The sequence below is a fragment of the Mus caroli genome, chromosome 4, assembly GCF_900094665.2.
Source record: "Mus caroli chromosome 4, CAROLI_EIJ_v1.1, whole genome shotgun sequence".
In the NCBI taxonomy this organism is placed as follows: domain Eukaryota; kingdom Metazoa; phylum Chordata; class Mammalia; order Rodentia; family Muridae; genus Mus; species Mus caroli.
Window position 1 is genome coordinate 51,429,250 of NC_034573.1, and position 14,433 is coordinate 51,443,682.

General features: G+C 41.9%; 1 protein-coding gene across 3 annotated transcripts in view; it reads right to left on the reverse strand.

Annotated features, from left to right (window-relative positions):
- LOC110293525 (thioredoxin domain-containing protein 8) overlaps nt 1-10,597 on the reverse strand; it is a 24,486-nt gene extending 13,889 nt beyond the window's left edge. The window contains exons 1-4 of one of the 3 annotated variants that reach the window (XM_021161371.2): nt 10,481-10,597; nt 8,729-8,833; nt 4,108-4,167; nt 1,959-2,024 (exon numbers count right to left, since the gene is read on the reverse strand). In XM_021161371.2, coding sequence (XP_021017030.1) covers nt 1,959-2,024; nt 4,108-4,167; nt 8,729-8,833; nt 10,481-10,513 — 264 coding nt within the window. In that variant the 5' untranslated portion in view covers nt 10,514-10,597. The remainder of the gene's footprint in view (nt 1-1,958; nt 2,025-4,107; nt 4,168-8,728; nt 8,834-10,480) is intronic. The other 2 variants (XM_021161372.1, XM_021161373.1) reach the window with 2 other exon arrangements.
- Nucleotides 10,598-14,433: the final 3,836 nt, after the last annotated feature.

Here is a 14,433-nt window from a genome sequence, read left to right on the forward strand (position 1 = left end):
GCAGAGGATGGCCTAGTCAGTCATCAATGGGAGGAGAGGCCCTTGGTCCTGTGAAGGCTCTAGGCCCCAGTATAGGGGAATTCCAGGACCAGGAATGGGAGTGGGTGGGTTGGGGAGTGGGGAGGTGGTGATAGGGAATTTTTGGAGGGGAAACTAGGAAAGGGGATAACATTTGAAATGTAAATAAAGATAATATCTAAATAATAATAATAATAATAATAATAATAAAGATACTTGGTGCCAATGAAAGACTTCCTGCCTGGTTCTCCTCACAGAAAAACTTAAATGAATTAATCTTTTTGCTTGTCCACCCCAATCTCCCTCTTTTGCAGTGACTCTACAGACCACTGTGAGACAGAAACTGAGGGAGAAATGTTCAGAAGGGTCATGGTCTAACTCTAGATGCCAAGGGAAATGTGAGACCCCATGAAATCCCAAAGATCTGCTCAGACCCCATTTTGAGATTTGAGTTAAAGGAAGTAAAAGATTTAGAGTATTATTTCCATTAGGGTCTCTGCATCTCTTTCTTGGCTCTTGCCTTTGACATAGAAGGACTTTTTTTCATTTTGTTTTTGTTGCTATTCTTGGCCGTTTTTATATGATTACATATACTATAAGATTAGAAATAGATGCATTCACTCATTGAGGTAGAGATTGTTTCAAATTGTTTAGGTTTCAATGGAGATTTTAGTTTTTATGAATGCTTCTCTCTCTGTGTGTCTGTGTGTATTTGCATGGCGAGACAGGTGTCTTCAGAGGCCAGAAGAAGACATTGGATGCCTTGGGGATGGGATTGCAGGTAGTTGTGATCCACAGAACGTGAGTGCTAGGAACTGACCCAGCTGAGTCATCTCTCCATCCCAACTGCTTAGTTTTTAAACTCCATCATCAGAATGCTATGCTAATGATATTCAATGAAAACATCAATTCTTAAGGAAACTTCTTGACACAAGCCTATGTACATTATAATCAGGCTCATCAGGTGGCCCTGGAATTAGAAGTTAGGGGGTTACAGTAGCTACTGGCAATGTCATCAACTCAGTTAATTTTATTTTCTGATAGTTGTCAATCAGTCAATTTAAATCTGAGTCTTTCAGTGATGTCTTCACATGTCATGTGTTCACTAGAAGTGCATATTGCAATTCTTGTTCTCTAGGCCTCTGTTGGGTGATGGTGAAGCCGTTAGGAGGAGGGGTGTAGTAGGAAGTCTTCAGGTCATTGGAGGGCTATTCTAGAAGAGAATTATAGGATCCCTTTCTCTTCTGTCTCAATTTATTAGGGTTTTTTTGGGGGGAGGGGCTTGTAATTGCTGAAAACACACCTACTTTATGACAATGTAGACTCTATGGGAATCACTGAAGCTTAAGTGGTGGATACATTCAGAGCTTATATATTCATTTATTATGTGCATGAGTGTTTTGTGTGCACATATTCTTGTGTACTTTGTGTATGCTTAGTGCCCAGGAAGGCCAGAAGAGGGTGTCAGACTCCCTAGAACTGGAGTTGCACATGTCTATCAGCCACCATGTGTACTGGGAACTGAGTCACATCCTGTGCAAGAGCAGCTAGTGCTCTAAACCTTTGAGCCCTCCTCCCTACATCTCCAATAAACTCAGAGTTTAAAAGCACTAGTATTCTTGGCTGGATTCTGCTTCCTGTGCATAGTGGTTTCATTATCATGAAACTACTATAGTGGATGCTGTCCTGTATTTCTGAAGTTTAAAACTAACAGCATCAAGAGAAAATACTTTGACTTAAAGCCAAATTTTGTCATTGGTTCTGGTTTGATAGGCTTGATTAAATGAAAGGGTCCATATTTGATAGTGGTAGAGGTGCTTGGTTAAAACCCAAAGATGGAGCTTTGAGACTAGAGAATACGAAATAAGGCTCCCAATAGACAATGGTATATGGATGCTGGGTGGAGACAACCGAGCCTGATGGTTTCCATGAAAACATACCTTTTTGGTGTACTTGAACATCTGGAATGTGGGTAGCATTTTGATGTCACAATGTTCAGCTAATTCCTGGGAAAGAAAAGAAGTGGTGTGAAGTCAGAGTTTGTGCTAGTTGGTGACTTCTAAGAAGCTGTGTCTGAAAGCCTAGGGGCATCTGATACTTCACAGAATTTCCCTAACATACCTTCAAAGTCTCCAGGGAAACCTTGTGTAAAGAGGACCATTCTGGCACAAATAGGGCACCTCATTTCAGGTCTCTAAGAGAGGGACGGGATGAAGATCAGGTGGAATGGATGCTGAGTGGCTATTTGAGCTGGATGTAACAAATTTGCATGATGGCAGAGAGCCCTGGGAAGTCTAGCCTGGGAATACCATATTGTGAAAAGAGGACAGAAAAAAGCATGTCTTAACTGAAGACAGGCATGGCATATCGGAGGCTTACACAGTCTTTTCTAAAGCTGTATTACTCTTTCTCCTTCACTACTAATATTTATTGAAATGTTTGGAGCCCAAAGACAAGAGAATGGGTCAGAATTCCACAATTTTAACTCAAATCAAACTCCTTCCAAGTGGTGTATTTTTGTTTCCCTTGTTTAGAAGTTGAGTAAAATTAGCTGTCTATAGACAACAGATTTGAACAGCTCTCATTGATATTTCTGCTGTTTGATTGGCTTTAGATCTCTTCCCCACAATAAATACAAATACAAAGAAACATGTGCACACATACCAAATTGTATTTTAGTTATAGTTGCCATGGAAACAACTAATCTATTAGTTATTATTAGAGAAGTGTGTCTCTTGCTTCATCTTAAGAGACAGAAAGCTATAATAAAAAAGTTGAGAGTAACTTGTGTTGGTGCGAATGTGGGGAAATCCGAGCTCTCTTACTACAGTGGTCAGAATGTAAAATGATGAAGTTTCTTTGGAAAAAGGTTTTCGGTTCCTCTCTAAACTACTAAAGTCCAGTAGCAACAACGATGCACATAGATATAGCCCCAAGAGAAATCAAAACTTCTGCTCAGACAGAATTTTGTGCAGCAAAATTTATACACAGATTATCACAGTAAAACAAATCTTCCCAGGTATGCGAAGTTGTATCAAGTTGATAAAACTATGAACAGTTATGACACAGTAGAGAACTAGTTTTTGATTTGCTGCTCATTTTAAAGCTCAGCTTCAATCCAATGATTGGGTAGGTCACTTGTTGGTTTTTTTTTTGCCACAGTTTGAGTGCACAATGTCCCTCAGTAACCTGCACTCCAGCATGGAGCTATTGGGAGGCAGTGGAACGTATAAGAGGTGAGGCCTACCAGGGACCTTTAGTTTGATGGGGCCATGCCTTTAAAGGGGACTCTGGGATGGTGGCTCTTCTTCCTCTCTTTGTCTTCCTGCTGCTGATGGGATTGCTTTGTTCTGCCATGCGCTCCTATCGGAATGTGTTTGCCTTTTGCCCAAAAGCAACTGAGGTTCCACCAGAGACTCAAATTTCAAAATGGTGAAATAAAACAAACCTTTCTATTTCTCCTTATCTTAGCCATTTTGCTCTGGTGACAGAAAGCTAATTAATATGGAATTAATGTAGTTACCTTTCCTTTTAAATTAACAAAGCCTAGGAAGAGTTATTCGGTAGAGATGTTTTCTATAGTAATAAGACATATTTGGCTTGAGACTATGAGGCTTATTATTTTGGAAGAGGAGAAGTGTGAAGGATGGATCTAGGAACAAGAGGGAAGGGTTTCCTGGAATTCTTTATGCTATACAAGCAACCCCCTCACCAAAACAAACAAACAAACAAACAAACAAACACCAAAGTGAGATATGTTAAAATGTAATCATTGAGCTAGGTTTTAGAAAGTGATTAATAGCAAAAACTAAACATAGTTTTCAGCATGGCTTCATTGCAATGTCTGCCTGGACATGAAGGCTATTGGATTGACTGGTGATGTCAGACACAGCAGGAGGGGGTACCATATAGTTGCTAATATTTAAAGACAGCTGAGTAAAACAGTTTGCTACATTTATCATGAACACAAAGGTGTGGGATTACACTTGTTTTTTTTTTTAGTCAGGTGATAACATCACATTCACCGAGCTCCGCAGAGATGCTGCGTTTGGGGTCTGATGGTCCACACAGAGGATTTCAGAGCTTTACCTTAGACGAGTCCACATCCACCTGAGCAAACGTGACATTTTGGTATTTTAAAGACATTGCCTTCAAGACAAAAGAATAAAACAATATAAACATTAACATCAGCGCCACAAAGTGTCATTGTGTAAAGGAAGAGATGTATGACTTGGCTGTCAAAGAGATCCAAGTACCATTCTCAGGGTTCATTACAGCCTAGAGCGTGGAACCCCTCAAGCAAGGATCCGCTAGCAGAGTCTAAGAACAACGTGACGATGTGTGTTTCAAGACTCAAGGACAGAATGCAGAACAACTGGGTTGTGTGCAGTGGGGGCCAGACCCACCCTGTCTTGCGTGGGGGAGACAAAATAGGATGTTCATGACAATGCAAAGGGGTTACTTGTAATGGTTTTCAAAATTTGTCTGGAGTAATGGGGATGGGCTTAGATCGGTGTTAGAAAACATGGAGTGGGTCATGGCAGGCCAGAAAAAGATGCAGTTCTCTGAACCAGATAATGTACTTGGTAGTTTTTACCTTCTCATTTCTGACAGGGTTTGGGAGGCTGGTGTCAGTAGAAGGATTCCCTGAGGACTATCAGCCTGGCTCTCTCCCACCTACTCACCCACACACTCTCTATAATCTATCATACATTGAAGCTAGATTTTCCAGACTCTCTTGTCATCTGACTTCCAGCTAACCAGTGGGTAGCTGTGCAGGAAATGAAAGGTGGTAGAAGACAGGGCTGTCTTCTCCTTCTATTTTGTTCTGGAAATGTCTTTGACAGCAAGGTCCTGGCTCAAGGGGTACAGGTAAAGGACAGTGATAACTTAGGTTGGTGCAGATTCATGTTCCAATTTGTGGGCATTTTATAGTATCTTGATTTGTTGAAAAATCATGTCGCAAGCATCTCTAGTCAAATGAGACTACTCCTGGAAGGTGATGTACAAGGTATCCAAAGTGGAGGCAATCCCAGAGAGAGCTGTCCTTGAGGAGGGAGAAGCAGGACGATATAAGGCATAAGAGGCCTTAGGTGAGAAGTCCTGCTGCTGGCAATTCCCCCTTGCAAGTTTGTGTGTGGACTGTGAGTTCTGGAGAGGTTCTTTCTTCTGTGGTCTGTTGCAGGATATTTGATCACGCTGTGAAGCTTGAGACTGCGTTATTTACTGAAACAGGATGTTTCTGGCTGAGCCACACCACAACTAGAAACTTTAACCCCTCTGGCTGCAATACAGACAGGCCCTCAGCACACACCTTTAATCCCAAACAATAAAGGTAACATTTGTTTGTAGAGGGAAGCAGTGGTGTTTCAAGGTGATGTCTAATTGAGTGGCAGACAAAGTGACAAATCAGAGAAAGATTTGACAGAATAGGATCTTCCTAACTCTTGATAGAGAGGAAAAGGAAGTTACTTAAGAGAGAGAGCACTGCAGAGTAGAGGAAGCAGTTTAACTGAGAGAGTTTTACAGAGACAGGTTGAAAAGAGTCTGAGAAGCCAGAAGGTCAGAACAGATGGCCAGAGTTAATCTGAGGCCAAGCAGAACAATTCAGGAGAGGCTGAGGGACAGAAGCCAGATTGAATTAGTTATCATGGAGAGGAGTTTCAAGCCAGGACAGCTAAGTTGAACCAGCCAGCCAGAGCTCAGAAAGAACTAGAGAGGGGTGAGCTTATTCACCTCAGAGACTGAAAACATTCTAGGCCTAGTAAAAATTACACAGGGACTAGAAGCTTCCAGGACAAGGCCTAGGTTGGCAGATGGAGGCAGTAAACCTCCAAGACAAGTATTTCAGGAAAATAAAAGAGACACTTTGACAGTGGTCCCTTGAGATGGTGAGATGGGAGAAAACTACTGTAGAATAAGCACAAAGACCTTTGGGGTTTGGTAATTAATATTTTTCAGATTAATAAGATGATTCTGAGCTGGTGTGGTGGCACAACTCTAATGCCAGTACTTTGGAGGCTGAGGTGGGAGAATCATAAGCCTGAGGTCCAACTGAGTTATATAGGGAGTAGCCTGTACTACTTACATAGCCTGTGCCACAGAGTGTGGTCCCACCCAGAGCCTTCTCACCCTGCCTTCCAGTGACTTGATAAGCATTTAATTTGTGGTGTTAAAATTCTTGTCTAACTTTATTTATGTTTCTGATTTGCTCTCTGCCTGATACAGTGACTAAAGGAGAAAGAGTCTCCCTCCTAAGATCATGGGAAATGAGTAATAAAATCACATGAAATACACAAATTTTCTTTCTTACAAAAGGCCAAGAGTTACAGGTACAGCAAGGACAAAATTCTTTCAGCCACATCTTCCTCAACCCTCCCTTACTCACAGAAAAACATCCCTTGTTTGACAGGTGTCCCTCTGCTCTGTCTTATCTGCATATAAAATGAGTGATGTTTACATAATCCCTTTTAATTCTAGTATAAGATAATTGATCTGTTGAAAGACATGAGCTTTTCTTTTAGCTTTTAACAATTACAGGCATATTCAACGGATGTTCATTTTATATGATCAAGAGCACAATTGTTAGGTCATAGATTAATTCAATCTTAATCTTTTAGGTCATGGGTTAATTGATCACTTAGCATGCTATACTAAGTTATTTATAGGCCTTTATTTTTCTTCTAACATCCTATAATATATGCGTAATTTATACATCTTATAAGAAATTACTAAATTATTTTTAGAGTAACTATCATTGTACCATCCTACCATCAAAAATATAACAATACATTTCTCCACATCATCACTAGTTTAACAAACAACAACACTAACAACAAAACAAAAACTAAGCCTTGGGTTTTAAGGCTGGGGATATGGCTGTCAGTAGAGTGCTTGCCATTCAGTGATGAAGACCTAAGACTGACACCATGGACCTATGGATTCTCAGAACCCATGAGAAAAATAGTGATGTGGTAGTATGCACTTGCATTCTCAGTTCTGGGATGGGAGAGACAGGTGGATCTCAGGGGCTCAGTAGCCTCGAGCTAGATTACCCTGCTTAGTGAGTTGCAACCCAATTAGAGACCTTGCCTCAAAAAAAACCAAACCAAACCAAACCAAACCAAACCAAACCAAACCAAACCAAACCAAACCAAACCAAACCAAAATCACTAACAAAGAGGATAGATGGTATCTGAGGAATGACAGCAGTTGTGGTTGGCTTTAGATTCCAAATGCATACACACACACACACACACACACACACACACACACACACACACTCAGACAAACACTTTCTTACACACACACATACTCTCTCTCTCACACATACACATATACACAAACATACACTTCGGTGGCATATTATGTGCCTTTTATTGGCTACTACAGTTCAATTAGCTTTAACTCCGGCATTTGAGTGGAAATCACACTTTTGCACCCGAGCCGTGGCTCTTTCTGTGGCATAGTGAGGGAAACCTTCTGCCTTAGTTTTGAGTCACAGAATGGTCTGTCTAACACTAAAATGTTCCTTTTGGATAGTTCAAGAACTTGATGTAGGGTAGGGATCCTGAGGAGTCATGTCGAAGGAGGGAGCATAGCCCAGTGGGTAAAGCAATTGCCGTGCAAGTGTAAAGACGGAGGAGGAGATTCTAGAACCCATGTAAAAGCATGGTGGCCTGCTTGTGACCCCAGCATGAGGGAAGCAGAGACAGTGGGTCCCTAGAGCCATCTGGCCAGCCAGCTTAGCCTGAAGATGAGCTCTGAGTTCTGCAGGAGACCTTGCTTCAGAAGGGCAACTGGGGAAGACATCTGACATCAACCTTCGACTTGCATATATGAACACGCATCCATGAGCCACACATATACAAATGCCAAAGGAGAGACCTGATGTAGCTCATCCACATGCTGTAAGTTCATTTACGATGGAATGGTGACGGCTGTGACTGTTGGTAGAGTTAATTTTGGAAGATTCAAGAGGCCCAGTGAGAAAATCCAAGGTGTTTAAAAACCTCACTGAAAGCGGAGTAGAAGGTTTTTCAGTTGTATCATCTGATCAAACTTCTTTATATTCATACATGTATGCATATATATGTATAGTGTATAAATTGTGATATTTATTCACAAGGTGACCACAAATAACCAGGAGGATTTGTACAAGCAGGAAAAAGAAAACTAAAATTCCCTGAGAGAGATGACTGGAGAGACTTCTCAGTGGTTAAGAGCACTGATTGCTCTTCCAGAGGACCAAGGTCCAGTTCCTGGCATGTACATGGCAACTCACAGCTGTCTGTGACTCTAGTCCCAGGGAGTTTGATGCTGTCTTGTGGCCTCTATGGGTGCCGGGCATGCAAGCGGTGCACAAACATATTTCATGGCTAAACAAACATTGTGTCTATCTGGGATCTCTTTCAGTATTTGGAAGTTCTGGGCTCCGACTTTGGAAATATGTAATGATATGAATTCCTATCCCCATATGTAATCCTTCTGCATACCCTGGTGTTCCTTAGTGAACTCCCCACAGATAAATCATACCAGTTTTCTGCTATCACCTCATGACATTCCAGGATAATAGCTTCAGGTTCACAGGGATGCTAAAAAGCAAATGAACCGAACAACGACAGAAGTCGGAAAACCTAAGAATGCTGGGAAAACTTTTGGGGACCTAAATTCCTTTGGCAGCTATGAGATAGACACTGGAAATCCTTACCTGGAAAACAGGAGCAATTGTTTTGCAGGGGCCACACCATTTTGCTGAAAACTCTACCACCACAAGCTTGTTTCCAGCATTGCTGAACAATTCTTTCAGTTCACTCTGAAACCAGAACACGGCGGGAAGTGTGAACGGTCATGGAATCTCACAAAGTCTTGCAAGAAACAAAAGGGAAATCTTGCTTGCAAAGGGTAAAAGGACAGAGGGATCTTAGCTTACTGCCTTACAACCCCTCCAACCTTTTCTAAGTGAGTCTGAGGTTAGACATAGTTTTCCCTGAGTACACATGAATGAGGTGGTACATCCCCAAACAAGTTAGAAGTCTGCTTATTAAGTGAGGTGGTAGTGGCGGCTGCCTTTAGGTAAAAGCAGGTCAGCCAGGGAGAAACGGAAGTATTAAGGAGAAAGAAGAAACACTGTTCAAGCTAGACAGGTGAAAATGCACCAGTGATGGGATTTCTTACTTTGTGGAGTGATCACTTGTAAAGTGTTAATCAATACCATCCATCCATCCATCCATCTATCGATTTATTTATTTATTGCTAAACATCCAAAGTAAAATTTCCAATAATTGTTGATGTCACCTAATTAAAGTCTTCCATGTATGTATGTTGTGACTGTCTTATATTACCTACTTGGGGTCCGATTTTTCCCTATTGGAGACTATTCTAGTTTACCCCTATTTCTCCCCCAGCTCCTCATTTGCAGATAGGAAGCCGATGTGGAATGCTTGCTGGGTGAGAGAATGACAGCTCTAGGGAGTGTTCTTTATAATTTATCTTCCCACCAGTCCCTGGAATTGAGGTTAGCTCCTCCACTCTGATGTTCTGAGATGTAATCTTTATGCTCACTCTATTCAATACATATTCCCATCCTGTTGATTTCATAGCTAAGGGTGATGGTGTGGAGTGTTAGGCAGCTTGTTATTAAATTTAGAGCATATTTCTCCAACCGTTACTGATTTCTTTCAGCGATGAGCTGCACTCTTTTCACTGTGGTTAAAGGCATAACCTGTGTGCCCACGGACTAAGCACTAATCAGGTTAGTTCATAATTGGGTTAAGTTGAGCAGGGCCTGTCCAAGTTAAGGGTGGAGTTAATTTCATACAGATGGCATGCTTGCCCTTCAGCAAAGGAACTTGATAAGTTCCCATTTGATTTAGTTCTGGTCAGGTGATGATTCAAAGATGATGTACCCACTTCCTGGACTTGTATTTCTATAGAATAGAAGACTGAATTTTCACACAGCCAAGACAGGTCTCTATTTCTCAGTTATGTCTCTATTTTCTGTGATATTAGAGATTAAATCCAGGGCATAGTACAAGCTATACAAGGTCTATCTTTAGCCCTCTTGTTACTTTTTATTTTGAGCTAGTGTTTCATTGCTTGCCTTGGCTGGACCTTGTCTTGTATTCACTAAATAGCCTAGGCTAACCTTTAACTTGTAATTCTGCCACTATCTCTTGAGTAGCTGGAAGTACCAGCTTGCACCACCAAGCCTGGCTTCTCATGTGCTTTTGAGCTTCATGTACATCGTGAGGTACAAGTCAGCCAGAGTTATGTGGTCTCTTCCTTTAGTGAGACCCTATGGCAAAAGACATAAAGCCAACAAAAGACTTGAAAGGTCTCTCTTGTCATAGAGCAATGGAGGAGGACTGGGTGGAGGACATAATGAATGTTTATCAAATCCCATTGAATACTGCTTTTGAAGTGTCTTTTGAAATATTCCATGAAGCCAACAAATACTTGCCACGTTCTTAATCCTCTTCACCATAATTGACATCTGGGACTTGCTGCTGACCCTCTCCTATTGGTTCAGGTGAATCACTGTAGCTGTCCCATTCATTATGGCATTCTGGATGGAATATAAAGATAACTTTTCTATGACATCATTGGATGGGTCATCTCAGAACCTAGAACTTTGGGTCTCTGAACTTAGTTTCACCTTTTATGCTGTGACTAGGTGACTAGTTGGCCAGTCCAGACCCTGAAAATGGGGGGCTTTGATGCAGAAGCCAAGCGCTCGGCTCTCTCATCTTGCTCTTAGTCCTTTGCCATCAACTTCTACACATTTCTTTATTCTTTGACCTCCCCCACCTCATCAGAAACCATGCACATTAAGTGGCTCAAAGCTAATTTGATCTAGGAATTTAAAGAAAATGTGCAGTAGAAAAAAAAAGAAGTATTAACACCTTAATCCTCTAATTAAGGATTTCTGTAAATTCGGATCATGACTCACAGATTCCACGAATTTTGCCTTTTTGTTCTGACTACTTGGAAACTTCACTTTCACACAATGAGAGGTTGGCAAACTCTCCTGTAAAGGGCAGGGGAGATGTTAGGCTTTATAGGCCAAGTATAGTTTTCCTAGCACTATCGTTGTGTTTACAGCTCTTAAAATCTGTAAAAAAAAACCAAACAAACAAAAAAAAAAGTCTCAGGGGCTGGCGAGATGGCTCAGCGGGTAAGAGCACTGACTGCTTTCCCAAAGGTCCTGAGTTCAAATCCCAGCAACCACATGGTGGCTCACAACCACCCGTTATGAGATCTGACACCCTCTTCTGGTGCATCTGAAGTCAGCTACAGTGTACTTATTTATAATAATAAATAAATCTTTGGGCCAGAGCAAGCAGAGGTCCTAAACATTCAATTCCCAACAACCACATGAAGGCTCACAACCATCTGTACAGCTACAGTGCACTCATATACATAAAGTAAATAAATAAATCTTTAAAAAAATTCTTAAAAAAGTCTTTGTTAGCAATCACACACACACACACACACACACACACACACACACACACACACACACACACAAACACACACACAGCCAGCCAGCAAAAATTTAAGGTTGAAACAAAACAACCTGGCCATGACTTCTATTTCTCAGAGCAACAAGGATGAGAAAAATATGAGAGATACAATAAAGGAAAAATGAGGAAAATCCTTTGTTTGGATTCTTCCCCCACCCCAGTCCTGTGCTGATGGAGCGACAAGTGCCTGGGTCTGGAGGGGATGCACACCCATGGCTAACTAGACCTTGGTCTGCTTTTGCTGGCAAGACTGAACCAAAAGTCGTCAAACAGCAGGATGCTACTTTTGTCTTGTGTACACACTGCTATTTTCTTTTACAACAATAAGAGACAACATTTCCTATGTCTTTGTACCCCTCCCTCATTTTTTGCCTCCTGAAGCGCTTTGCTTATGTTGGTCATCTAGACCCTACTGGCATTAGAAACCAGTAACCCTCTGCTTGATCCCCCCATCATCCGGATTGGGAAATCAGGGTTTGGCAAACTGCAGCCAAAAAACTCCCAAACTAAACCAAACCAACAACAAAATCCCAACTTCACAATTACAGATCAAAGGTCTTATCCTCATGGATTCTCCCTTCATTTCTCTCGGTTTTTATTCAAGAAGGGAAGATAGATGTGACACAGATTGAGCAAGGGGACATTGGGCTCTATCTACAGTTGTCACTAGCATCTCTGAGTGATGGCAACCATAAATGACTCCCTGGGGGTGGGGGCACAAACTCATGCTCACCTTTAGCAACTACTGCTTCAAAGGGAGGGCTGGCTTCTAGGCATTGCTTGCACTTCGTTTACTGCAAGTTCCAGGATAAATTCATTCTAAGGTGATATGATTGAAGTACAGCAAGTTCTGAGGTTTTATGCTGCGAGAATTGATTTAAAATTTAAGTCTGGGCCGCTTGTCACATAGAGAGACAAAGCTGACTTTCAGACATAGCTAATTAAAGACAAGCATCTGCCTCTTGCTTTGGATTCTGGATGGTCATGAGGCTGGGCCATACTTCTGTCCTCCAGTGCTAAGACTTGCAGACTTTCACAGCATTTGCTGCCAAATGGCTCACCCAGCCCCAGGGCAAGGAAGGTCAGAGAAAAGCATACAGAAGCCTGTTTATTCTCAGAATTTAGGCAGCATTAGTGGCCAGAAAATAGTTAGGTTTACAAAAACTAGTACTGTTTTTTTTTTAAAGAAAATTTTTGCTACATAAGTAGTTCATAAATAGGGAAAATTTCTAGTCTCAGAAAAGTGGACCCAGCCAAGAACTTTCTAGAATAAGAGAAGTCTGGGCATTGCCTGTGGACCTAACCTGACTGACTGCATTGTTCCCCAACATGTGCTCACATGCATTTTCCTAGACTCTTTCATTGGAATCATGAAAGTCAGAGAGACACTTGGGAGAGATCCTTATGAGAAGTCAGAGCTGTTGTTGTTCTGTTTTGTTTTAAAATTTTGTTTGCTTTTTGAAAAAAATTAAACAGAGACACAGTCCTGAGTGAGGGGCTTCAAAAGATGCCAAGAAAACCAGTCAACAAGAATAGGAACAAAATAAGTAGAGAGAGGAAGAAAGAAAAGGAAGCAGGGAAAAGAAAAAGAGCAAAAGAAGATAAAGTTAAGATATCATCGATGAAGGAGGGACTGGAGGGAATTGTAGACAGAGAGAAACAAGGACTTAGAGTCAAGACTTTCATTGCATGGAAATGAAGAGTGAGTTCTCTTTCGTGCCCTAGTCTTTCCTATTCAAGTCCCAGGTAGACCTTGATCCAAGGCAAAGACCTCCTGAGCATCACCTGGGAGCTTGGTAGAAGTGCAGGGCTTCCGGCTTTACATCAGATTAAGAAAGAATCTGCTTTCTGAGGCTCTGTTACTCCCGTGCATGCTGGTGTTTAAAAAGTCCTACCATAAAGATCCATTTCTAACTGAGGCTCTCTATAGACCGGTAAACAAGCTACCTTAGCATGGCCTGGGAACTACGCACATTCCCAGACCCCACCCCTGACTTACTGACTCAGAACCTCTGAGGGTGAGGCCCAGCAGTGCATGCTTTAACAAGTCCTCCAGGGACTCTGTTGCCTGCTCAAGTGTAAGAAATATTGCTGTAGATTTAAACAGGACCTAACAAAACACAACTGGATCGACTTAGCATGGCCAGGTGCATGGCAGCTTCAACACCTCAAAGGTGTGGGGTAACATTCAGTACACGTAACCCCTCTGTGGCTTGGTGCTAATCCACCAGGATGAAACCATCTGCTGTGCATCTGCTCAGTTCCTGACACGTAGCAACTCTTTTGATTTGGGGCGGGGGGGGGGGGGCGATTCAGAGTATTCCCAAGCAGGAACTTGTTCAACCTCAGTGAGGTAGGGGAAAAGGATAGGGTCATAACACCCAAAGCTATTAGCCACGCACGCACACACGCACACACGCACACGCACACACACACACACACACACACACACACACACACACACACACAACTACGGATCAAAGAAGCCAGGGCCTTGGAACATTGTTAGTCAAGTGCTCTACCACTAACCTATTACCCCTCCCCCAGTTTTCTACCATGTATTTTAATAATTTATAACCTAGTATGGCTGTCTCTGCAGACCAATATCTTTTGATACTGATAATGAATGCAAAAACAGCTGCTCTCCCTAGACACCAAGTTTTGTTGTTGTTGTTGTTGTTTTTGGTTTTTTGAGACAGGGTTTCTCTGTGAAATAGTCTTGGCTGTCCTGGAACTCACCAGGCTGGCCTCAAACTCACAGAGATCCACCTGCCTCTGCCTCCCAAGTACCGAGATTAAAGGTGTGCACCACTACATCTGACTGACACCAAGTTTTCAATATCAATACTCGAAAAGCTAGTTGTTTGTCAGAAAATACGTTTGTGGGACT